We start from the raw sequence: 25154 nt of genomic DNA on the forward strand, positions 1-25154 counted from the left end.
ATACATTGTAGCCCCCAATAGCCATGCATAGAGTAGCGAAGCCGTGTGCAAAATGTGTTGTTGTGTACGATTCACCGCTGTTTCGTTCCTGGCGCCGACGAGACCGCCTCCACCGCTGTCGTCTCGTGCCGCGTTCAACGTCAGGGCGTGAATCCGAGACGCACTTCCACATCACCCATACATCCCGCACCATCTCCCCCGCCGCAATGTCCGAGCCAGACGCGAGCGTGCTCAACGTCGACCCGGGGCGGTTTACGGGCGAGGGAGCAGACCTGTCCCTCCTCTCATGGCTGCGCGGCGCGGACCAGGCGCTCGACACGCTTGCCCCGGACGCCATCCTCCCGCACGTCGACGCAATCCACAAACTCGTCATCCGCCTGTTGGTCCCCGGACCCGTCAGTCCGGCCACAGCTCTGCCCAAACCTGGTCGCCCCGTTCGTCATCTTGTTGCCCGTGTTATTGTCAAGCTCCACGGCCGTGTCGAGAGCCGCGCGCTCTTTGACCTCATCCAGGCGCTGCTCAAGGGCGTCGATGGAGGCGACAAGCGCATGTCACCGCTGGAGAATGTCCAACGCGTCGCGAGCTGGTACACTGTCGGAGAAGTCATCAAGGAGCATGGCTCTAACGTGAGTACTTGCTGGAGCAGGTCGCAGTGCTCGTTCACTTGTCAGAGCACGGGCCCGGTTCCCTGGCACTGCCTATCGACGTGCGCGCTGACATTGGCAGATGATGTCGTTCATGGCCGAGATCTGTACGCTGTCCGTCAAGGTGCTGCGTAACTCGAACATGTCGGTCATCCTGCGCACACACGCGGTGAATGCCTTTGCCAAGTCGCTCATCTCTGCTGGCCGCGCACTGCCCGACGCGCTCGTCAAGGACTTGCTCAAGCACCTCCGCTCCGGCCTCGGTGACAAGGCACTGCCTATCCAGCGTTCATGTGCCGAGACGTTTATCAACCTGCACATGTACAGCCCCGTGCTGGCGCTGCAGCCCACTCTGGACTCTGTCTCACCGCTCGTCCTCAAGAGCCTCGAGACTGCCGACTATCTCACGCGCCGCTCCCTGTCCCGTCTTCTTGCACACCTCCTTGCTGCGACTCAGGTGCCCGGCTCTGGTGTCGTTGCTCCTGACCCCAAGAAGCAGCCGCCCAGAAAGGACAAGGACAAGGAGGTCGAGGAGGACGCCGACCCGCAGATTATCACCAGCGCACCAGAGGACAAGGCCAAGGCGCTGTTCACCACTGAACAGATGCTCAAGCACATTTCCCTCCCTTACAATCGCATTCAGACACCGCGCAAGCTTCGCAACGCACTCTTTGACGTGTACGCCACGTTGTTCACTCAACTTGGTTCCGAATATGTCGAGGCACACTATGCCGAGATTGTGCAGCACATTGTCACGGACATTGTCAACTCGCCCCGCTCCACTGTCAACCGCCACGAAGTGGTCGCGACGCGCGACTCGGTTGGTATCCTCCTCCGCGACCTCATTGGCGTGAGGATACTCACCGAGGGTGGCCAGGTCGCCGCCATCCGTGAGTGGGCCAACAGCTTCCTCCGTAAATGGAACCCCACACCGCTCAAGGGCGAAAGGAACCCGACCAAGCACTCTATCATCATTGCCCTCCGCGAGGTTGCTGGTCTCCTGGGTCAGCTGGGCAACGCACCGCCATCGGTCCACGAGCTTCTTGCCGAGCCCCTTGTCCGCCTTTTGTCCCACGAATCGTACTCGGTGCGCCTGGCTGCGTCTTACACTCTCCGCCGCTTCACCTCTACGAACCCCGGACAGCTCCCTCGTCTGCTTGGCGGCCTGCTGGCCGACGTGAACAAGGATCTCCAGCTGCTCATTACCCCAACTGCACCCAAGGATCTACCTACTCGTATTATTGGTCGCGCGTTTGCCCTTTCGGCCCTCGTTGCCGTGTCTCCAACCCGTCCCCTGTATGTCTCCAACGACATTCCCTCCAAGGTGTTTGACCTCGCCGTGTCTCTTCTCAAGCGCGCAGGCGAGCACGACATCGCCCCTGCCACGATCGAGGTGCAGGTTGCGTGGTACCTGATCGCGGCGCTCATGTCTCTTGGTCCCGGGTTTGTCAAGCTCCACCTCCCCCAGCTTCTTGTCCTGTGGCGCAACGCTCTCCCCAAACCGTCGAGCAAGGACACTGTCGTCGGCGACCGCGGCGAGCCCGAGTGGAACTTTTTGCTTGTCGTTCGCGAGTGTGCTCTGGGTGCGATCCACAACTTCCTCAAGCACAACCAGGCGCTTGTCAACATTGACGTTGCGCGCCGTCTCGCGACACTGTTCACCAACACGCTCAACTTTGTCAACGGCTTTGCTACCGCCTACGCAGAGTTGCTGAGGGAACAGTCCGCCAACCCGCAGGGCACGTCTCCCATTTCGACTATGCGTCCCTCGCTCGTCGACCGCGAGGCCAACCTCCGTCGCCGTGTTCTCCAGTGTTTTACCGACTTGGGTCCCAGCTCGGCCACCGAGTCGATGCAGCCGGCGCTCCTCCAGGCTGCTGTGACGGTGTTTGCCGACCCTGAGAACTACTCTGGTTCGGCCGCACAGGCTGCGATCCAGGCCCAGGCTGGCCAGTTTACCACCGTGTGGCAGTCTACGGACGGGTACGCGTTTGGCGTCACGTCCTTGCTCGCTGCGCGCGAGCGTGAGCGCGGCGCGACCGACGAGGACGTCTTCCTCAACCGTGACAAGATTGAGATGGCCATCGAGAGCCAGCTGTCATGCCCAATCCTCGGCTCGATCGAGTACGACTATGTCGAGCTGTTCGCTGCCGCGCCACTTGTCGACCTGCCCAAGCCCGTGCCATCGCAGACTGGTGTGATTGACGCTGGTGTCGAGCTCTTTGCCGCGCTGTTTGCGCACCAGACTCTCGAGGGCCAGGTGCAGAGTCTCGCCACCCTCAGCTCCCACGTCCGCAGCTCCAAGCTCGAGCGCAACCCGGGACGTCGCCAGGCTGTCGTTGCCAACACCATGGAGGCGCTCCGCCGCTCCCTGTTCCTCGCCGAAGGTGCTGGCATAAAGGCGCGCCGTAACCTCGGCTCGCCACAGGTTTCGGACCAGATCAAGTCGCTGCTCCAGGACGCTGTCCTTGACCCTCAGCCCAGCATTCGTGGCGCAGCTGCCCAGGCCATAGGCCAAATCTCTGCTCTGGCCGGCACTGCCTACCTCTCATCGCAGGTGCAGTGGCTTGTCGACCAGGTCGTCAATAACCGCGTCCCCGAGAGCCGTGCAGGCTGCGCGGTTGCGTTTGGTGCCATTTACAGCAGCGTCGGAGGCCTCTCTGGCGGTCCCATCCTCAAGACGATTGTCAACATTCTCATGTCGCTTGCGACCGACCCGCACCCCGTTGTTCACTACTGGGCCCTGGCGTCGCTCACGCAGATTGTCAATGCTGCCAACCTGTCGTACTCGCCCTACGTCCAGACCACCCTTGGCATGATCGCAAACATTTACATGCTGGAGACTCACGAGCCTGACGGCGGCTCGCTGGGCTCGGTCAACCTCCGCGGCGACCTTCCAGCGTACCAGGTCATTTGCCAACTGCTCCATGCGCTCATTGGCGTGCTCGGCCCCGAGCTCCAGGAGCCCGGCAAGGTGCGCTCGCTCGTCTTCCTCCTGGTCCACGAGTTCCGCGAGGAGACGGACGAAGGTCTCGCCGTTGAGGCCATCAAGTGTATCCAGCAGTTCCTCATGTTTGCCCCCTCGGAGATTGATGTCCCCAAGCTCATCTCCAGCTTCCGCACGTATCTCGCCAGTGCGCGCCGCCCACTCAAGGTCGCGGCCATTACGGCGCTCTACCAGATCGTCCAGCGTGATGCCGTCACAATGTCCAAGGTTGGAGGCGACCAGCTTGTGCAGGAGCTCTTTGGCCTGCTCGATGGCGACCCGACCATTGAGGGCGTCAAGGCCGTCATCACCTCGTGGCTCCTGCAGACTGCCGCCGCCCTCCCTTCGGGATGGATCGATCTGTGTCAGCGTATCATGACGCGTACCGCCGCCCAGGCCCGCGCTGCGCCCAAGGCCAAGTCGGCCATCCCCATGTTCCTCGATGACGAGGTCGAGTCGCTTGGCACCGACATGTCGAGCTCTGGCGCCCTCCAGTCCCGCTGGCGCACGCAGCTCTTCGCCCTGCAGTGCCTGCACAACATTGTCGTCGCCGCCGCTGACGGCGGCCGTCCCGAGCACTTTGACCCCGTGCTCGCCCGCCGCCTCGGCGTCAACTCGAAGCACATGCTCTTCTCGCGTGTCGGGGACCTTATCCGCATGGCATTCTCGGCGTCGGCCGCGCTCGTCGAGGATGTCCGTCTCCAGGGCCTGCTGGTCCTCCGTGATGTCGTGGAGAAGTTTGCCGCGTCCCCTGACCCGGACTTTGACGGCGCGCTTCTGCTCGAGCAGCACCAGGCTCCCATCGCCGCCGCCCTGACTCCCTCGTTTGGCTCGGACGCGACCCCGCAAGTGCTCGCCTCGGCGGTGCAGGTGTGTGCCGTGTTTGTGGGCTCGGGTGTTGTCAAGGAGGTCTCGCGCATGGGCCGTATCCTCAAGCTCCTCACATCGGCGCTGGAACAGTGCAAGTCTGGCGAGCTTCTCCAGCTCGGTGACGTGCAGGAGCTGAGCTCGTCTGCGAGTGTCATGCTCAAAATCTCCATCCTGGCAGCGTGGGCCGAACTCCAAGTCTCGTCTACGCGCCAGAGCTACCTCGTCCAAGTCATCAAGCCGTACCGCTACCTCCTGGGCCCCTTCTGGGTCGGCGCGCTGCGCGACTATGCTCAGCTGCGCACCGACCCCGAGATGGGCGCGGCCGCCGGAATGGACTATAGCTCTGGCCTGGGCCGCGACGTCTTGCTGCCGTACTACGAGGCCGCGGTCCCCAAGCTGCTGCATGCCGTGGCGATTGGTCTTGCCGCCAACGACCCCTTCATCGTCGGCGCCGTCGACGGCGCGACCTTCCAGTCGGCCGCCGAGCCTGCACCGCCCGCACCTGGCATCCGCGCCGAGCCCAGCACAAACTTTTACATCCTGTACGGCCTGGCGTTCGAGTGCCTCACGCGGGCACTGGGCACCGACCCGCAGCTCGCCCTCGTGTCGCTGCAGGCCATGGGCTCGCTCATCCGCCCGTCGCTCGCGGGCTCGCGCGTGTTTGAAGGCGCCTTCTTTGACGAGCTCTGCACCGTCTGCTACCGTATCGCCATGAGCGAAGGAGCGGCCGTCAAGGGCGAAATGGTCGAGCTGGTCGCGGCGTTTGCGGTCAGCAGGAAGGGTACGGACGGTCTCGACAGTGCCCAGATTCGCAGGACGCTCGCGATCGTTGCGTTCGTCCTCCGCCAGACTATCCCCAGCAGGGACGTGGGATCCAACTGTGAGTACACCTGGTCTTGTTGTCTCCCAACGTTTGAGCGAGGTGAAGCACTCTGGTGCGCGATCTCGGCTTTGTGTGTGTGCGGGTGTTTCATCACACACGTGCAAGCCACACCTTGCCCGATCTTGCCAACGGTCGCGTCGGCGCGTCCTCGTAACGCGTTCCGTGGCTCCGTGGCGCAGCACCGCTATGTGCTTTCTTCTGAGCCAACTTTTTTTTTGTACTGACGGGCGTTTCGCAGTCTCACATGCCGACGCCGCGGGCGACCGTGTCGTCTTCCTCAAGGCGGCGTTCTCAGCCTACTCTCGCATCGTGGACGTGATCGAGCTGGGCCAGCGCGCCGATCTGTGTGCGGTTGCCGTGCACCTTTTCTCAGGTATGTCGTCGCTTGCTACCCTCCCCTGGCCACAACATTCTGGCGTGTATCAAAAGGTGGAATGAGTAGCCGCGGGCCGGGTTCTTCTCTGGATCCTTGGCTGCCGTCGGATACGGTACGCCAAGCTCGTGCCAGATCATATATCAGCTACGAGCGGAACGGTTGGACCGGGTCGGGTGGGCATTTCGGGCCCTATGCGCTGCGCCTTGCCGTGTTGCGGATGTGGCGCTGGTCCTCACCGATCCTCCGCCGCGAGCTGCAGCGTGAAGAGACCTGAAAGCAAAGGCCACACTCTACCGGATCAACCGCGCACGCACCCCCGCCGGCTCTCCATACCACGATCTTTGAACTGTGTTTGCTGATGCCACCACCCTCTGCAGACCTGTTGCACGATGAAACGCCCAACATGGACCTTGCAGGCGCCTGCTTGCCGTCTCTCAAGCTGATTCTGGACCAGACGCTCGCGTCGCAGGTACCAGCCATCACGGCCACGAGTGACCGCGTCTTGCACGGTCTGCTCGGCGCGTGTCTGAGCAATGTGGATGATATGCGGTGAGCTGAAGACCCCCCTCATGCGATGGAGCCAAGCTGACGTGACAAGCGCTCGTGTCAACCCCGTTGCCAGCATCAAGATCAAGAACAACCTGCTCGCGCTCGTGCTCATCCTCACGGCCCTCCCGGCGTCAGTGCGCGTGTCCAAGCCGGTTATCGAGCAGGCTGCTGCCGACATTGGCCGCTACATGGCTACTGGCAGCGACCGGCCCGAGCTCGGCCTCACGCCGATTCACTGCGCCACGACGCTGCTTCTGGCGTCCCTGCGCCAGTTGCCGGGGACCCCGCCGCGCCCCTCGCCGGTCCTGCAGCACGCGGCCATGTGTGTCCTGACACCCATGATCGCGCACATTGCCGACACGGTGGTGGCCGCGGCGTCGGCGCCGGACGGCACCGACGTCCCGCTCGACGGCGCGCGCGAGATTGTGCGCGGCCTCGCGGCGTGGTGCAATGGCCTGCCCGAGGCTGTCCGGCCACGGGGATACGGTATCCTCGTCCCGACGCTGTGTATCATGCTCGACCCGGCAACCACCACAGGGGCGGCGCCTGCAGCCCCGAGCCAGCTGCACAACCTCGCGACCAACACGCTCCTCCAGCTGGCGGCGGCCAGTCCCAAGGCCTTCAAGGACGCGACGCAGGCCATGCCCGAGGGCGAGCGCAGCGGGCTGGAGCGCGCAGTGCGCGAGGCCGTGGGCGGCGGCGGCGGCGTCGCGGCCTCCAAGGGCGCGACGCAGGCTGCAGCGCATGCCGCGCCCGGTATCGAGCTGCGTAGCTTTGGCGCCTAGGGGAAAAGGCGGGGAACGCGCGAGCGAGCGAGAACACAAACAAAGTCGAGGTGGGGGGGGGGGAGACACGCTCCCACGTAATAGAAGGGCTAGCGGTTTAGAGGCTAGTGTGCTGTACGTGCACCACACACGCGTTAGTGATGCACCAGGATCTGTTAGGTTACTACAAGCTTGTTGGGCGTGGGGGTAAGGCTAGAGATGGAGAGAAAAGAAGCGTGTGGGGGTGGGGGTGGGGGAGCTTGGGACGCGTCTCGCGATGGGTTGGGTTGGGCGCGTCCGAGTGAGTGACTGACCTACTCCCACTTTGTTTTTGTTTTTTTCGTTCGGCAACTCATGAAAACCGGGCAGAAGACTATCGATACCAGAAGCAGCAACGCGCCGGGCCTTACCAACGTGCGCAGCGTCGGTCCGGGCAGAGGCCGAGATACTGGCCTCCCACCTCGCTTGTAACCTGGTCCAAGAGCAAGACCTCACGAGACGAGTTAGACTGGACGTGACACTACGAGTCTCCGCCGCGCCCAGACACACGAAAATGCCGCGCTGAGAGGTATCCGTTTTACCGTTTGGGCCCCGCGGCAACGTGACGCCGCGTGCCAAGCCGGGCACCTGCATGCACCTGTAATGGGGGCCATGGCCGCCATGGGACCATGGGAGCTTGGGAGCTAGAGCCCACGCATGGCTGCCATGGCTGCCCATATGCAGCCATGGCTGGGCGAATGGCGCTCGCGCATGGGCACTCTGGCGCGCATGGGCACATACACCCAATACGCGACGCAACGCAACGCACGGTACGCGGTACGCACCCGTCGCAACCACCAAAACCGTTTGATGACACGGGCGGCAGGCGGCGTCCCCCACCTGTATTAGGGACCAGGGCAGCCAGGGCCCCCGAGAGATCGCGAGAGAGAGCCGGCAAACATGGCCACGGACGTTCCCGGTGGCCCCCCGGTGGCCTGTGGGTGGGTGTCTTACTGCTTGATACATACAGTACATGGGCAGCAGCGGATATACTCGGTTCCGTGTCGTGCTTCTGAGATGTGCTTGTACAAGGAGACACAGAGCAATAGCGCTGTAGCTTGGCGCGGGGAAGAGAACATGGGCAAGCAAGGGGACGGACACATGGGTCAAATGGGAGAATGGGGACGCGGATGCAAGGAGATCGGGATCGGGAAAGGGCTCATTAGAGCTTCCCCCCTCTGGCCCTGTGGCCTGTGGGCGCCTGGCTTGTGGCCTGGGTGTTCGGGGTATATTGGCATTGTTTGGTCTCTCTCTTTCTCTCTCTCTCTCTCTCTCCAGTCTTGCTCTCTCCCTGTGCCATTCACAAGCCAAGGACACGGTGATGGGCTAAAAGGGCCGCGGCCGGAGCACTGGGCGCCGACAAAAAAGAAAACAAAGCTACGAGACGTGAAAGTCGCAAAATGCGCGACTGATGCAAGACAAGGTTTTGGGCCAGAGAGATGACAGATGACAGACAGAGCCCGCGGCCTGGCTGCAGCTGGCTGGGCGGGTTTGCCTGTTTGGGCAGTGACGACGGGTGGGGCATGTGGGCGAACCCCCTCGCCCTGGCGCTAGACAGGAGGCGCCCGAGATCCAGAGGCCAGAGGCAGACAGGGCTCAGCGTCGAAAAAATATCAGGACAAGAGGCGAAAAAGGTTGTACAGTTAACCGGGTGGGTGGGTGCATGGGTGCATGGGTGTCTGTGCTGGCCTCTGGGCTCTGGCCCCTCTGGCCCATATCCCATGGGTGCATGGCATGTGGATGCAGATGGTCCATGAAGCGACATCACATAGAGGGGGGTTGGTCATTCATGCATCACTGTTGTCTTTGCAGAAAGGAAGACCGCACGTCGCTGCACACAAACACTCTGTCGTCAGCTGGCGTGTGTGTATACACACACACACACCCTGGTTGTGTGGTTGTGTCGTGGTGGTGTGTCCTTGGAGTGTCTGCAAGCGTTGCGCCACAAGGGGGGAACAGAGGCGTTGGGCAGCACACGACGGTGCGACGACCCGGGTCTGCAGCTTGTTCTGGTTGCCGGGTACGTGCGTGCGTGGGCCACATCCTCCCCCCGCATACGGCAAGCGACGGCCACGGCCAGGAAGAGCCATGCAGCTTGCAGGCCATGCACGAGCGAGAGCGTGGGCCGACCTTGCGGCATTGTCCCTCGAGCCGTCCTTCCCCACGTCGCCCCGGACCGGCGCACATCCCCCGCCCAGGGACTGCCATCGTCAGCCGCCAGCCAGCCCGACGCCACACACACGGGCGGAATGCCTCTGGCGGCGCGCGCCCCCCGCGCGAGCGAGCGCGCGCCCACACACACACACGCGCGCGCCCAGACCCGCTTTCCGTGCCAGCCGCCCGTCCCCCCCCCCGCGCACGCCCAGCCAGCGAGTGAGCAGCTATAAGTAACTGGTCCCATCTGCATTCTCTTTTCCCCAGTCCCAGTCTCTCTCTCTCTCACTCTCAACTGCGCATCACCTCGCTCTCTCGCACAACAAACACCCCAAACAAACCTCATCCACAATGAAGTACTTCACCGCCGCCGCTGCCCTCACCCTCGCCGCCTCGACCGTTGTCGCCCAGGAGTGAGTCTTGTTTGCTGCTGTCCCCCTCTCCTCTCCCCTCCCCCGTCCATTCTTTCGCGCCTACGGTCAAGTCCATCCTGGCATCCGTGCCCATACCCCTCCCATCTACCACACGGCGGATGCGATCGTGCGCAACGTTGGTTTTGTGTTCATGGTCATTTGTCGGTGCCTCCAGAGGCCCAGGTGAGGCACTTTGTGCCCCGTTTGCCCGGAATGTTGGGTGCGCGCGCGTACACCCTCCTCGTAACCGAACGTCCCTCCCACCGTGTTCTGTGGACCCTTGGCCTCACGTCATCCCCAATCCCCAGCACACCCAGCCCACGCCCAATGCTAACCTTTGCCCCAGCATCTCGTCGATCCCCTCGTGCATGCTCACCTGCGCCGTCACCGCCGCCACCACCGTCGGCTGTGGCAGCACCGACTTTGCGTGCATCTGTTCGTCGAGCACCTTCGTTGCCGCCGCTACCCCCTGCATTGCCTCGTGAGTAGCTGAACACCAGCTGGGGCTTGAAAAGGAACGCTCCCACTGACGCTCTTCTCAAGGGGATGTGACGCTACCACTGCCGGCAACGCCCTCTCGATCATGGACACCTTCTGTGCTTCGGTTTCCACCGCCGCCGGCGAGTCGACCGCCGTCGAGTCCGCTGCCAGCACCGAGGCCCCCGCCGAGACCACCAGCGCCGCCGAGACCACCTCGGCTGCTGAGGACACCGCTTCCGTGAGTGTGGCCAGACTGTCTCCTTGGACGGCGGCGCTTTCGTTTCTTCTTTGAACATCTTGCTGACCTTTTCTTCAGGCCACCGCTGCCCCCACCACCACCGCCGTCGAGTCGGCTGCCACCAGCGGCACCGGTGTTGTTTCGTCGGTTGTTTCGTCGGCATCCCAGTCGGCCTCGTCGGTTGCCAGCTCCGTCGCCTCGGGTGCCTCGTCGGTCAAGGCCAACGCTACCTCGACCGCCAACTCGACTGCCTCGAGCGCCGCCACCACCTCGAAGGCCTCGGGCGACCGCCGCGCCCTCGTCGGCTCGGTTGCCGGCCTTGGCCTCGCCCTTGTCGGCGCCGTCGCCATGGCTATGTAAAGCGTGGAAAGCTCCTTTCCCCCCTTTGCTCTTCGGCCACAAACCCTCCACACCTCCGCACCTTCTTTCCACTTTAATTGTTTTCTAGTCTAGCGGTGGTGATGGACTTTATGCAGAAATATGAGATGAGCAGAGGAGCAGCGGGCAGCAGAACATGAGGGAAGGGGCACGGCGCGGTGTAGGAAGACGAGCGCCGATCCGCTGACAGAACGTCTCTTTTCCACTGGGCCTCCTGTATCAGGCCTGTATCCTGCCAAGAAGGCCGTTTTGGGAGCGGAGCACGGGTTGCCTGCCAAGCAATGTAGGGAGGAGAAGAAGAAGGAAGAATGCACAAGATGACGATGGCAGGGAAGAGAGAGGTGGGTGGGGGTGGGGGCGGGGTGGACCTGTGTTGATCCTGCCACACGCAGCAGCAAAAAACAAAATAACAATAAAACACAAGCCATCGTACTCATGTCATGCTTACAGCCCCCTTTGCGCAGTCAAAGCACACCCAGGTGTGTCTCGCAGCAGTGGAAGGACGGGAGGCGTGGGCGTATGCACACCGCAGTGCTCTGCTACACATGCCATCCGCATGCATGAGGGGGTTAATGCCGGACAGATCAATGGTTAATGGAGGCTGAACCACGTCGCGGCCCGTCGCTTCCGAGTTGGCACTTTTCTTTTCCTGTTCCTTCCCCCCGATATCGGGACAGCAGCATTCACGCGCTTCCTTATCTACCCTACACCTCTCATGTCATGTCTATCACCCAGTATATGCTTATTGTCGGATACCCCTGGCGACGGACATGGTATCTTGGATGGTGTTTGGTTGCGTGCTCCGTCGGCAGTGGGTGGAGGCACGAGCCAGCAGTGTGGTACACACGCTCCGTCGGTGCTTCAAGACCTCCACACTGGGGTGGTCCATCCTTCCAAGACACTTGTTCTTCTCATTCTCTGCCCAGCTCACACCCCTCACCATCCTCACCACCAACCCACATCGCTGCTTCTTCTCTCTCTCTCGTGCTAAACTTTTCATCTCTCTTCGTCGCGTCGCGCCCCCAAACAATGCGCGCTCCCTTGGCCCAAGCCTAAACCCACACGACCCCCGTTCCACTCACACTCCAAATGTCTCTCGACCGCTCCCCACTGTGACTCGTTTGGTTGTTTCCCACACACACCCTCTCCCTCTGACGCTAACGCGATTCAATGCACACTTGGTATAACTCTGCCTACTGCACTTTTACTCCACCTGCTGCGCACAGTAGAAGCTCACACAAGGCGGTGCAAATACCAACCCAGGCTTTTCACCCGGGCTTTACATTATACCGCGCTATACCGCCTACCGGCCCCGCCTAGCTACCGCGCGCGCCCACTTTAATGGCGCCTTGTGCCAAGAAACGGTCGCTGCAAGGTGTGCGCATGTGCGTACGTACGCCCCCCCGCCGGTCGCGCCGCGGCGGTCTCGCGCACGCAGAATGCATTCAATGTCCATCGCGATAGGGAGGAACCGCTCTGCTCTCCTTCTGCGCTCCTTCTGCTCTGCTCTGTGGACGACCCCCCCAATCTCTGCCTGGTGCTGGCTAGAGCCCCGCGCTGCTAGACGCACACCCCATCCATCGTCCATTCCCATCGCTGGGCCGCTCGACTGCCGACCGCTCTCAACCCGAAAAAGCGGTGTTCGTGTCTTGGGTACGGCTCGGATATGGTGAGACAGCCGTGTATGGTGCCGTGGTGCCATGGTCCAGCGTCCAGACCGCCCATCCGCCGTTCAAGCCGCCGGTTTTGCCTCTGCCGCGGCGGGTTCTTTCTTTGCTGTCGGAACTGAGTCGGGCGGGGTCTGCCGTCTGTGCCCGGGAAAAGGACGAGTGATCCCGAGTGAGGAGAGCTGAGAGCTGAGAGAGCCCTTCTCTGCCACGGATCTCCACGGCCCGCGAGGCCAAAGGATAAGGCTCAAAGAGGCGTTTTTATCCTTTTTTGGGCGCGCGGCGGTTGAATCGCCCGCCACGGCGTGCGCCAGAGGCCAGAAGGCTAATGGCCAGAGAGACCAAGAGTACAACCAGAGTGGGGGATATAGGGTGTAGAGCGAGTGGCGTCTGTGGCGCCAGCGCTTGGGCGGTATGGGCCGCTGCACATGCTCAACAGACGCGACGAGCGTATACTCTGGCCACTGGCGACGGGGGCCGCGTGGGTTTCACGACCAAAGGGTGGGTCTCCAAGGTTTGTTCGGTGGTCGTTGTTCGTCGTCGTCGTCGTCGTTGACGACGACGTTTGGCGTGGTTGTCAACGGCGTCACGGTGCTGCCTACAAGTCGATCGGAGGCAGGCATGAGACCATGAGAAAGTTGCGGGCAAAAACACACACTCGATCTGCCAAGCCCAATATCCCGCAAGCGAACGCGACACCGGCGAACGCGATGTACCACGCCCAGCGAGGCTTCGACGTTCCACGAGCATCGCGATGGGATGGCGCATGGCGCCCCGCACAGCTTTTTGTACTGCGCAGCACCACTCCACAGAGTCAAGAGTCATTGGGCCAGGCCAGCTGACACCGTCCCGCCAAACGAACGGCGAACGGCGACCGGCGCCGAACCACCCACAGTACACTCTCTCCCGTCCCCGTTGCCTCACAGCACCGCCTTGACGCCACATAGCGACCCCCCGTTCCACACATGTACCGGGGGGGACTCGCAGTCTTGGCGTCTAGAAGCGAGCAGCGAGGGCATAGCAGAACGGGGTCTCGCGTGAAGCAACACAAACCGCGACGCATGGACGCCGTCGCCATGCTTCTGAAGGGGGCACGGCGTCGATGTACATAGTCTGGTGTACGCAGCGCATGAGTTGGGCGACCATCAGGACACAGGACACAGGGCTCTCACAGCGAAGGGTGTGGGTCCAGCAACAGTTTCAAGAGACTGAACGTGTGTGTGCCTTCTGGCTCGCGCTGCGTCCTGCATGTGGCGCCCGCCGCGGCCCGAGAAATTGCCGATGTTGGGTGTGTGTGTTTGGGTTGTCCAAAACAGGCGTCTGGAATTAGTACGGGCTGCCATGCAAACGACGACCGCTCTCTACCTGCATTCCTAGCCGTGTTCGCACGCCCTCTAGGACGACCGAACGGGGGTTCTGTACTGTATCGGGATGGCCCAGTCCCCCGTTTACACAGCGCCATTGTTGTATAAGCCATGCGCCTAACTGAGCCGAACGATACGACACAAAAAACGCCCATTGTTTGTGTCGTGTCGTGTCGCGGATCGCGGACGGGCGAGAAACCTATGAATGCCGATGTTTTTGTCCTGAAAGGTGTGTCTTTTTTTTCGTCGCTGGGCCAGATCTCGTAGGGCCCGTTTTTGCGGGTCTGCCTTTTACCTGCAACCTGCAAATCCTGGGACACCGCCACGCCGGATCGATCAATGTCCATGAGGGAGCGCATAAGACGTCACGCAGGGAGAGAGGTGTCCTGGCATCTGGGGCCTCCGCAGGGGCATCAAGTGAAAGAAAACGCCAGCAAAGGTCCAGACCGGGGGAGGGGGGAATTAACTCTGACGCTGGGGGTTTCGACAAATGACATGGGATGACTGCATAGCATTGCCTTGTCCCTCGCGTGCTGGACACTGCCTCTCTCCCTGCATGTGGCTATGACGTCTGCGACCTGTAAAGTCACTGCGAGGAGCTGTGGCATCGGTTTTCGATGTCGACGGTGCTGCGAGCTGAGCTGGCAGAAGACGGACCGTACGGAGCGATGACTAGTGCCACAAACTAACCATACGCATGTCCTAACACATGCTGCACAGTCGCGAGCCCACACCACACAAACCAATCGATGGACTGTCAATTGATCGGTCTGCGCAACACGACACAAACCACGCTGCAGACCTTCGGACCCTTTCCAAGTGCACGCACGCGACGCGTTGCACGCGACTGCGAGCCCACAGGGGTCACCTAGCCGTAATCGGCAAGATGTACACTGCGTTGCGAGCGTCAACAAAACAAGAGACCCAACTGACACTGCCACCGGTGGGTAACTGTGCATTGAATGTCTGCGCAAGTTCTGTATATACACGAGGCCAAGGGGCGAGCGGGGCCGCGGCCCGGGTCTGCACCCAACCAACCCATAACTGCGCTCAGCACTGGCTGTGAATCGCGCCTCGCGCCGCAGTCAACTACTGCGAGCCACAGGTAGAGAATAGCACCACGACGAGGGGTTAGCCGTATGTTTGGTCGTCCTCGACAACAAGTACATAACCAGTCCTACTCGACGGCGCATCGTTTCGATACCATCACCAACTAACATCCCCGATCCACCACCACAACCACACATACCATGAAGTTCTACACCCTCGCTGCTGTCGGCCTCGCTGCCGTTGTTGTTGCCCAGGAGTGAGTCCTTTGCTTCCTCCCTCATTCTCCCTGGCAGGCCTGTCTCCCGTCTTCCGTACGCGGGAGGCGTCGTGGGCGTCTTCCATACCCCTGTGTCATCGTTCTGCACCCTCCTTCGACCCTCCAGCGATCTGCATTTGCTGACACTGCAGCTCGACCGATACCGCCACGGCGTCGGACTCGACCTCGTCGTCCTCGGCCACCAGCTGTATCACTACGTGTTACGCCGAGCTCACCGACGACCTCTGCACCACTGACGGCGAGAGTGCGTTCCTTTCGTGCTTTGACGAGTGAGTGAAGGCTGTGCGCAAGGGAGTGGGAGTGGGAAGGAGCTGCGCTGCGCAGTGCAGTGACCTCCTTCCCCACTCGCGCCACTTTTGTTGTCCGCCCGCCACTGACCAACGTTCACAGGTGCGACTCGGCCGACTCGGACGAGGCCCAGACCTACCTCGACAGCTACTGCGCGTCCTCGGCGTCGGGCTCGTCAACCGCCACCGCGACCGCCGACGACAGCGGCGGGACCGACTCGAGCACCGACAGCGTGTACGCATCGGCAACCGACAGCAGCACGGACGACTATGACTCTGTCGCGACAGACTCGGCCACCGACAGCTATGCCGACAGCGCGAGCGCGAGCGTTACCGCAAGCGTGTCCAGCGCTGTGGTCACGAGCGCCGCTGCGAGCTCGTCGGCCGTGACGACCGCCACGTCCGTCAAGGCAAGCACGACGGCCGCGTCGTCGACGAGCGCCGCAAGCTCAAGCACCAGCACGGCCAGCTCGGCCGGCGGCGTGGCTGTCCCGCTCGTGGGCGGCGCGCAGGTCGCGGTGGGTGTCATGGGCCTCGTTGGCGCGCTCGCTGGCGCCGGCATGCTCTAGGTGTGACTGGTTATACCAAACACCTCCGCGTGGCACGTTCCATGGCACATACACACGCCGTTTGCTGCCCACAAGAAACTTTAGATAGACCAAACTCCCCTATGCTAGACCCAAACTCTTCCCCCCCCCCCCAACGCACCCTGTGTATTTGATTTGTGCGTTTCCCTATGCCACACTCGCGATCTGGCCCATGTTGCCTCGCTGCGATCAATTTGGGCAGCGAGCTACCAGATGGGAGGTGGCGCCACCGACCCAACACAGTCCGTTTCGCAGTGGCCACTTTTGCAGTGTCACTCAGCACAGCCCCGTTCTCCCGAAAAAAAAAATCAATTCTACTCCTCCTTGACTGATGGTATTGTACCCACTGCAGGTTCGCCTCTGTGGGACGCTAACGGGGGAGTCGGTCGGACACGGCACTCCCGCTCAAATCGAAAACAAAAATGAAGGAAATTCACTCGTAAATCGCCGATGGACGGATCGTCCACCCGCCGCGCGTTTTTGAATGCATCAATAAAAGGAAGCCTTCTGGGCCCAGAACAGATCGCTGTTTGGCGTTTGAGTCTTGGTGATATACGCCTACCGATACCCATGCTGGTGGCCCAGCCGCACAATGGGACAGCTTGAACCGACGCTGCAGGTACATACTGAATGAGTCGAAACTGTGGCACCTAAACTGCTAAACTGCGTGGACCGACTGCACCCACGCACCCATTCTGTTTTCTTAATCTTGTCACAGTGCATGCCATGCGCGTCTATATCCTACAGAACAAACCCTACAAAAGCTCCTCCTCCTCTCGTACCCCGTACCCCCGTGCCACACTCACACGAGGGTGATCCTCTCCATGAACGCAAACAGGCCGCGCATGTCGACCCAGCGCCGGCCATTCTTGTCCAGATACCTGTCGACCACGCTCACGCCCTGGCCGAGGATGCCCGCGTTGCCCGCCGAAAGGGCACGCACGTCCTCGTGACGACCCGTACCCCTCGTGTCTGCCAGAGCCTTGTCCGTGTCAAACAAGGTGCGCAGGTACAGGAGCTGGTTGTACAGTGCGAGGTCGGTGTACTCGAGCGACACTTTGCCCCTGCATCCTGGGCGGTTGAAGCCGAGGCAGCGGCGGCCATACACGCCCATGGCGCGGGTGCGCGCTCCGCAGTCTTCACCGTCGCACACCGTCCAGCCGAGGTAGTACTGGGCAATGTAGGCGCGGATCTGGGTCTCGAGCTGGACAGTGACCGAGGCAGGAGGCACGGCGGTGGAGCACGCCGGGCAGGTGATGCCCGCTCCGGCACGAAGGGTGGTGACGCCCTCGGAGCCGTCGGCAGCGGCAGCAAGGCCCTCGAATGTGAACCCTGCCTCGCACGCAGGACACTTGAGCGCAAAGGGGTGGGCATCCTTGAACCGCTCCTTGTCAGACGTCTGCGACTCGAGGGTGAAGAAGGCGCGTTCCGGTGCCTCATGCTGCTGCGAGGTGTAGCGCGAAGGGTCAAGGCCGAGGCACTCGGCCAGACGGGCACGGTCGGTGCCCTCAATGTTCTCGCAGAGACGGAGGACGGGCTGGAGGACCTGGGCATCGAGGTAGAGGTCGTAATCGATCTTGAGGTCGGAGCCGGCACGACGGAGGTCGTCGGGGTGGAACGCGTGGTCGGCCTGCGCCGAGCGCGCTCCCTTGCCGTCGGCGCCCAGGCAGAGAATGTAAGGGATGACGTCGTGCGCGCGAACCGCCACACCCTTAGCCTTCATGCGCAGAGCGACCTGGACGTGCGGCTGAGACTTTTTGTCGGGGTAGTCCTCGGGGTTCTTGCCGAGACGCTTGAAGATGATAAAGTCGTCGATAGGGACAGCGCCCGAGCGCACAGTGTCGCCGAGACCCGTGAGCAGCTCGTGGACCTTTGTGACAACGTTCTCAGTGGCCTCGCCCGAGAGAATCTCCTTGAGTACAGCGCCACTGGCGTCCTTGGACAGCTTGGAGAACTCGCGACGCTTCATGTCGAGACCCTTGACCTCGGTGCTGCGCTCGCCGGCCTCGTCAATCTTGACTGCCGCATACTTCTTCTTGTTGAGGAGAAGGACGCGCTCAAACGTGGCATCAAGGTCAATCTCGAGGAGCTTGTAGCGCTCATTGACAGCTCGCTTGAACTCGTTGGCAATCTTGACCGCGTCGGCGTAGTTGGACACGTTGGAGTTGACAAAGACCGAGTCGGTATCACCGTAAACGACGTCGAGGGAGAGCGACTCGGCGAGCTCGCGGGTGTGCGTGAGAATCTCTCGACCCTTGAACGTCGTCAGAGCGGCGAGGGGACGCGACGAGAACCGAGAACCGGCGAAACCAAGACAACCGTACATCGAGTTGGCGGTAAGCTTGAGCGCCTGTTGCTTAATGTCCCACTGCTGGAGCTTGGCTGCCGAGGCGGTCTTGTCCTTCATGAGCCCCTTGACCTGGCGACGACGCTGGACGAGGTTGGCAATAATACGCGGAAGCACGCCCTGCGAAGTCTCCTGGGCTGGGACTTCGGGGATCTTCTCCTCGTCACCGTCCTCGACATCGTCGCGCTCCACGGTCGTAAAGTCGATGTTGTACTCTTGGATGATGGAGGGATAAAGCGAGTTGAAGTCCATGACGAGAATGTACGTGTCCCACAGACCGCGCTTGGGCTCAAACACGAGACCACCGGCGTACTTGGCCTTGCCACGCTTGTGGCCCGTAGTGACTTCTTCCTCCTCGCCATCGTCGTTGATGACCTTGACCTTGTTCATCTTGAACGACTTGTCGGGCGTCACATACTTGAGCTTGTGGAACTCGTGGAGCAGGATGTACTCGTTGCGCACCGCACGACCACCGTTGAGCGTCAGGTTCCAGCTGTTACCGGCGAGGTTGGTCAGCTGCTTGGTGAGGGGAAGCAGCTGCACGCGTGCTGCAATGGCCATTTGGAAGTAGGCGTCAATCTCAGCCAGGCGGATAAAGTGGACGAGCTTGTCAGGCGACGAGACCGTGTGGTCAAAGTACGTCTGGGTGTCCTCGGGATCGACATCCTCGCGCGTAATCTTGAGATGGGTGGCAACCATTTCCGTGAGAGACCACGTAGTCGACGAAATCATGCCCTTGGCGGCATCACTGGAGAGGTCGGCAACAAGACGACCTGCAAGGAGGCGCACGTTGCTGCCGGCCTTGGTAATCTGGAAGCCCTTGCGCCTGAAGCGGCCAATACGGCTCCAGTGGTCAGCCTTGAGCTCCTTGAGACGGTACAGGAGCGCCTCGAACGAGTTGCCCAAAAAGTTGTGGCCGACAATGACGTCGGGGTCGTGACGGTTGATAGTGGCAAGAAGCGCATTGAGGAGAGCGCGCTCGGCCTTGACGACCTGGAACGGAGAGCGGGGGTCCCGCGCCTTGGTTTCGAGGTTTGGAGGGAACTTTTCAATGGGGCGCACAATCGTCGACAAGGTGCTGACCTGGCGATCGGGTGGGGTGGGGTCGTCAATGTTCAGGCCCTCCCAGGTACGAGTTGTAGCGATGAGAATCTCAGTCTTGTTCTCGCGGTGATTGACAATGGTGCGCAAGGCAATGCTCATAAACGTGAGAGGCGGGTTGTCCTTGGGGGCCGTCTCGTCGTCGTCGCTGAAGGGGTTGACGTGCTTGGGGTTGGTGACGGTAAACTCAATCTTGCACCACGACGCTGCCTTTTCAGAGAGCACAGGGTCCTTGATGTTAAGCCAGCATGGACCCATGATACGGCGCTTGAGGGCAAGGAGCTCGAACGCCGTCGTGTTGGCGCCAAAGACGTGTGAAAAGGTCTGACCGGTCAAGCCTTCACCGATCTGAGGCTGGTCGTACGGGTAGACGACCTTCATCCATTCGCTCTCGCCACGGTCGATCGAGTGGTCCTCGAACGCATACTTGCGGTTGACAAACTTGGCCGCCCATTCCTCGATGCCGTGCTTGGACCGCACAGAGTCAAATTCTTGGTACACATCGGCCTTTGTGACTTCGACGTCGGTCTCGCGGCCACCAGAGAAGCGCTTGGCGCGGGGCTTCACAAACAGGTTGCGCTGGATACCCTTGACGCTCACGCACGCCGAGACGTACTTGTTCGAGGAGCGATCAAGGACCTTGCCAACGAGGTGGACCACACCGTCTTGCTCCAAAAAGTCGAGCCAGAACATGCGCAGGCTGCCGTCTTCCTCGAGGACGTTCTCAGACTTGACAGCGCCGCCCTGCGGGACGCGCACGGCGTCCAAGTCGCTCTTGGGAGGGAGCAGCGATGCTTGCACAGCCTGCCAGTGGGTACGGTCGGTAGGAGGCTTGCGAGAAGACAGGACGGGCTTCTTGACCTCAACCTCGTCCTCCATCTCGGGCTCTGGCTCAGGCTTGGCCAGCAGGTTCTTGACGGCGGTCGAGTTGTTGACGCGCCGGCGGGGTCCAGCACGCGCAGCGGTACGGGCGGCGGCGGGCTTGATGGCAATCTCGTCGTCGCCATCGTCAACGGGCTCGCGCTTGACAACAACCGCGTCGTCATCGTTGTTGTCGTCGATGTCCATGCCAAAGTCGACACCCTCATTCTCGTCTTCGCTGCCGTCGTAGGGCTTGATGGTGGCCTCGCTCACGCGGGGCCTCTTGCCCATGGAACCGCGGATAGGGTCCCACACCTCGTCCTCGCTGTCGTCGCCGTACCGCTTGCCGCGGGACCACGCAGAGTCGGAGCTCGCCGCGGGATCACTGCTGGGGTACTCGGGGGGCGACGACTTGCGCTTGCGCGATGGTTCGGCAGTGACGGTCGAGAGTAGAGACGCCATAAAGTCGTCCTCGTTGGCCGGTGCCGGGCGGTACGCGCCAGTCTGTGCAGAGCGTGCATAGTCGGAGAGAGCAGACTTGGGCTTGGCCTTTGTCGCCTTGACCTTACCGTCCTTGGCCGCCTTGGCGCGTGCCCTCGCTCTCTTCTGTTTGCGTGCTGTTGTCAGCTACAGGAGTGGGAGCTTCAGCTTACCTTTGCGCAGCTCCTCATCTTCGCCCTCAAAGTCGTCCTCATCCTCACTCTCCTCCTCACCGCCTCCCCAGTCGTCCATTCCGTTGTCGACGTATCCGCTTCCGTCGTCATCGACAATGAAGTCGTCCTCCTCAAGACGCGATCCGACAATAGACGTGTATTGCTCGTCTGTAACCTCGTCGTAGATTTGGGCATCATCGGTCTGGAGTATGTGTCAGCAAGAGTGGTGGAAACGACAACAGCGGACGGAGGGGACGGCATCACGCGTAAACCTGTCTGCTGCGGCTCGCCCGGTCGCTGCCAAGGGAGATGCAAAGGGAGACGACATACCTTCCACTGCGAGAGACGACCTCCCCGTTCACGCGCCTCGCGCAGCGCTGCTAGACGGTCAACTTTTGCTCCTGGACCGCGTGTTGCAGGCATGGTGGTATGAGTTGTTGTGTGTGTGGGTAATGTGCAGGTCGAATCAGCTTGGCGGAAGGACAACATGACCGCGGTCAGTCGCGTCGCGCGTCGCGCGTCAATTAGGCTCCGTGAAGATGCGAAAGGGGGAGTACTGTTTAAATTACTGTCTTGTTTGTTTGCTTTGTGCTTTATTTAGAATTGAATTGCCCCCGCCGTACCGCAGTGTTGTAATGGATTTCCAGCGGAAAGTGTAATTCAGCTCCACGCGGGATCGCTGGTCAAGAACACAACACAACAGCACAGTTTCTGGCTCGACACTTTGCTTCCCACAAGGCATCCTTGGGACATTGTAGGCAACCTCTGCAACTTCATCATACCCATGTTACCTGTCAGCATGCTTCTTTCCCGACGGTGGGACCAGAATGCACCGAAAATGCAGCGTTGGAGGGGATGGTGGGTGTGTAGCCGGGCGAAGCGAAGCCACACTCTTGGCAAGCTGTGCACATTACCAAGGCACTGGCCGAACTCTGGTACTCCGTGGACGTACTGGACAAGCGACATCTCCCAGCTCGTTCTTCGCATCACCCCCTTTAACCTACGTCTTCCTCGCTTTGCCACTTTCGCAGGGCAAAACACTCGCACACTCAGCACTTTGAAGCTACCACTCTTAACACTTTCATCATGGAAACTGGGGCCAACGGCGGCGACGGCGGCGTCATCGTAATGAAGCTTGTATGTGTACCTCGACCTCAACCACCACCGCTAACGACTGTAGCCCGCGGTCCACTCGATGCCGACGTATGATGCCATCTACCACGCGCTAGAATCGAGCCGCAGGGGCCAAAACAACAAGTGTGTTCTCTTGAGGCTGGGCGTTGGCTGACTCTGACACAGATATGTGGCTTCCGCCCTTGCCCAGTGGGTTATGGATCAGTCCAAGCGTGGCCGCAAGGTGGGGGACCTCGACCTCGAAATGAAGTCTTTCGAGAAACAGGTGTGTAGCAGTGTTTGACCGCGACGAGGACGAGCAGAAGCTCACTTGACTCTCTCTCTCTGCAGTTCCCCGAATTCCGCACCGAAATCAACGACGTCCGTCGTATCTGGAAGATTGGCACGTTTGACCCCACGATCCCGTCTCTCCAGGAGAGGAACGCCGAGGCCAAAGCGCTCTACGAGCAGGAGCACGGCAAGCCTGGATTCTTCTCCAAGCTGGGCCGACTTTTCGAGCTGGGCACCCAAGGCAGGGTGTAAGACATCCATTGGATCATTCGTCGTGTAATGACGTCGTGCGAGGTTTGGCTGCGGCCATGTCCGGCGGCTTTTGTGATACTCCTGTGGCTCGTAACCGTTGTAATCTTGTGCATGTATCGCGCGCGCCTGTTAATGCTCGTCTTGTAGCATGCTTGCACAACATTGTGCTTTTGTGTGGCGACTGGATGCGTTCCGCGGCTGGGGATACCGGATCGTTGTGCGGGCCTTGGACCTGGTGCCAGGAGCAGACGTTGTTGGGCTATAGTTACCCGTCCAAGCAACTGTCGTCGCCCAGCCCGAGACATTCATTGTATTTCTAGGCAACCACCGGGCAACGGCATCATGCCTGGGTCCTCTTCTGGTAAAACCTCACACTCGTTCGTGCTTGCACTCTCTTCCTCATCCACTCCCCCGCGACATCTGTGCATAGCGCCTTGCCACACCCATCACACTCGGCATCCAGGATGGCGCGCGCAGCATCCATGTTCATGAACGACATTGCCCTCCTGGTCGGCATGCCAGGGCGACCGACGGGCCGAGATGTGAGTCACCCAGCCTTCGTCATGTCCCCAAGCGTTTTACTGACATGAGAAGGGTTATGTACCGCCTGTGAGCGGGTTTGATGACCTGCTAGGCATCCTGTCCACGCCAAGAGCGCAATATGATCCACCGTATGTCCCAAGCGTCGACCCCAGAGAGCATAAAACCTTTGACTGACACCCCCGGCTCTCCAGATACGTCCTCCAGGTCCTGAAATCATACATCAAGCCACGACAATGGCGGCCACGAGCTCGAGCCGACCTCGAGCGCGAGCTCCAGGTCCTCGCCGCTCTGTTTCCCGAGTTTGCACCAGAGTTCCGAGCCATCCATAAAGCTTATCGCCTGCCGCTCCCCCTCAGTGCTCTCCCGCGCGAAACCACAGTCCCACGCCGGCCGACCACGCTGTACTGCGGGTTTCACTACCTCGACCGAGCGCCCGTTGTCCGCGTCCAGTCGCCAACGGCCGATCCACCACCGCCGTACGCGAGCGAGGACCCAGATCCAGAAAGCACACAGCTGCTCGCACTCCGCCTAGCTACCGAGGAGGACGGCGACCCAGAGGGCGAGATGGGCGAAGATGAATCGGCCTTCCACACCGCCGAGCAGGACGTGAGCGACCCCACGGAGAGCGAGCGGGCACCCACGGCGCTCTCCTTCCACTCGCTCTCGTTTGAGTTGGATACAGCATTGCATCCGGCCTTTCGCTACCTCCTCGAGCTCGGTGCCGACGACGCCGGGGACGTCGACAGCCTCGACACCACCACCACCTTGATCTCCGAGGCAGACTCGGACGAGGACGAGGACGAGGACGAGGATTTCGACGAGCCCTCCGACGTCGAGTGCTGCTCGATCTATGCCACCGAGGACGCCGATTGAGCACATCCAGTGTCCTCGTCGATCATGGCATCGGTGTGCGCACCTGCGGGAGATCCAGAGCCGGGACGGTTGTCATGAGGCGTAGCGGGCATTACGACATCCGCGATCGTAACGCAGCGGGATGGTGGTGAATAGAATGGCGGCCTGCGGCTCATTGCGGGTTTGCCGGTTCTCCTCCTAATACCTTCGCATTTACAACATCATTTAGAGCTTCAAGCTCGGCATCCACGAGACATGCTTGACAACCTCGTTACGCACATTGTGAGCAACGCTCGCGCGCCTCGGAAGACATTAAGACATGGCGCCCACGACATCAGCCACCCGCAGTAGCAGGTCCGCAACCACACACCATGTGCCACCCCCGACCGACTCTACCGCAGACACCAGGTTGTACAGAGAGATAGCAGTGCAGCCAGGTTTTGCTGGACCGAGCATCATCCCCTGCCTGCCTCTTGCGCGCTCGTTGGCGGCGGGTCTCCCGTCGCTGACCCTTATGGCGATGTCACCAGATCGCCACGTGGGTGTCCATGGCCAACCTGTTCCAGAAGAAGCATCCTTGTCGGTGCAGCCCTCTCGTCTGGGACCAGTCTACGAGAATGGCTGGGAGGGGTCCACAGCAGTACAGCAACTGTAGGGACTTGAGGGAGATTCCGGATATGGATAACATCACACATTCAGGCACAACCAAGGGTCCTCTAAGATGTCGCGAGGCCTGGGCGTGGCCTTTCAAACTGGGGGAAAGTTCTTCAGCGTGCATCCCTCAGTAGTGTACAGGTGTGCTGTACTGCACATGCATGCACTGTCATCGCATGTTGCAGCTGGACCTCGTTCCCGGGTCCTCGCCGGACCCGGCCATCTAAGATACCTTGAGATACGATCGGGTCGGTCTCCCTGGCGGGCGAGACTTTTACGGGGTAAGCCACACCTTGTCCTCATCAACCTCGATCCCAACCGTCCGCCGTGCCAAATGGCTCGCCGCTGAACGAGCAACGGCGGTGTTCGGCAAACTAACCTCACGGACTCATCTGATCGTCTGGTGCTCCTCCACACCGTGCAGAATGTCCATTGCCAAGACCTCTCAGATTGTTCCACCGCCGTCGATCCTTCGAGGAGA

General features: G+C 60.9%; 6 protein-coding genes across 6 annotated transcripts; 5 read left to right on the forward strand and 1 right to left on the reverse strand.

The window, feature by feature from the left end:
• Positions 1-206: 206 nt before the first annotated feature.
• EHS24_001325 (uncharacterized protein) lies at positions 207-7093 on the forward strand (the record flags this gene model as incomplete). Its single annotated transcript, XM_028617125.1, has 5 exons — positions 207-626; positions 727-5380; positions 5622-5756; positions 6137-6308; positions 6358-7093. 5 exons carry the CDS (start codon positions 207-209, stop codon positions 7091-7093), a joined length of 6117 nt encoding a protein of 2038 aa, XP_028474432.1.
• Positions 7094-9616: 2523 nt separating this feature from the next.
• EHS24_001326 (uncharacterized protein) lies at positions 9617-10756 on the forward strand (the record flags this gene model as incomplete). Its single annotated transcript, XM_028617126.1, has 4 exons — positions 9617-9678; positions 10025-10159; positions 10222-10396; positions 10475-10756. The coding sequence occupies 4 exons, from the start codon at positions 9617-9619 to the stop codon at positions 10754-10756; spliced, it is 654 nt and encodes a 217-aa protein (XP_028474433.1).
• A 4299-nt stretch (positions 10757-15055) lies between these two features.
• Positions 15056-15988, forward strand: EHS24_001327 (uncharacterized protein; the record flags this gene model as incomplete). Its single annotated transcript, XM_028617127.1, has 3 exons — positions 15056-15111; positions 15264-15401; positions 15523-15988. 3 exons carry the CDS (start codon positions 15056-15058, stop codon positions 15986-15988), a joined length of 660 nt encoding a protein of 219 aa, XP_028474434.1.
• An 820-nt stretch (positions 15989-16808) lies between these two features.
• Positions 16809-21391, reverse strand: POL1 (DNA-directed DNA polymerase alpha catalytic subunit pol1; the record flags this gene model as incomplete). Its single annotated transcript, XM_028617128.1, has 3 exons — positions 16809-20932; positions 20969-21170; positions 21299-21391. 3 exons carry the CDS (start codon positions 21389-21391, stop codon positions 16809-16811), a joined length of 4419 nt encoding a protein of 1472 aa, XP_028474435.1.
• Positions 21392-22054: 663 nt separating this feature from the next.
• Positions 22055-22624, forward strand: EHS24_001329 (uncharacterized protein; the record flags this gene model as incomplete). The annotated part of the gene is made up of 4 exons (XM_028617129.1): positions 22055-22105; positions 22149-22225; positions 22268-22367; positions 22433-22624. The coding sequence occupies 4 exons, from the start codon at positions 22055-22057 to the stop codon at positions 22622-22624; spliced, it is 420 nt and encodes a 139-aa protein (XP_028474436.1).
• Positions 22625-23088: 464 nt separating this feature from the next.
• EHS24_001330 (uncharacterized protein) lies at positions 23089-24040 on the forward strand (the record flags this gene model as incomplete). Its single annotated transcript, XM_028617130.1, has 3 exons — positions 23089-23166; positions 23219-23295; positions 23359-24040. 3 exons carry the CDS (start codon positions 23089-23091, stop codon positions 24038-24040), a joined length of 837 nt encoding a protein of 278 aa, XP_028474437.1.
• Positions 24041-25154: the final 1114 nt, after the last annotated feature.

The sequence above is a fragment of the Apiotrichum porosum genome (genome assembly GCF_003942205.1).
Source record: "Apiotrichum porosum strain DSM 27194 chromosome Unknown scaffold_10, whole genome shotgun sequence".
NCBI lineage: Eukaryota > Fungi > Basidiomycota > Tremellomycetes > Trichosporonales > Trichosporonaceae > Apiotrichum > Apiotrichum porosum.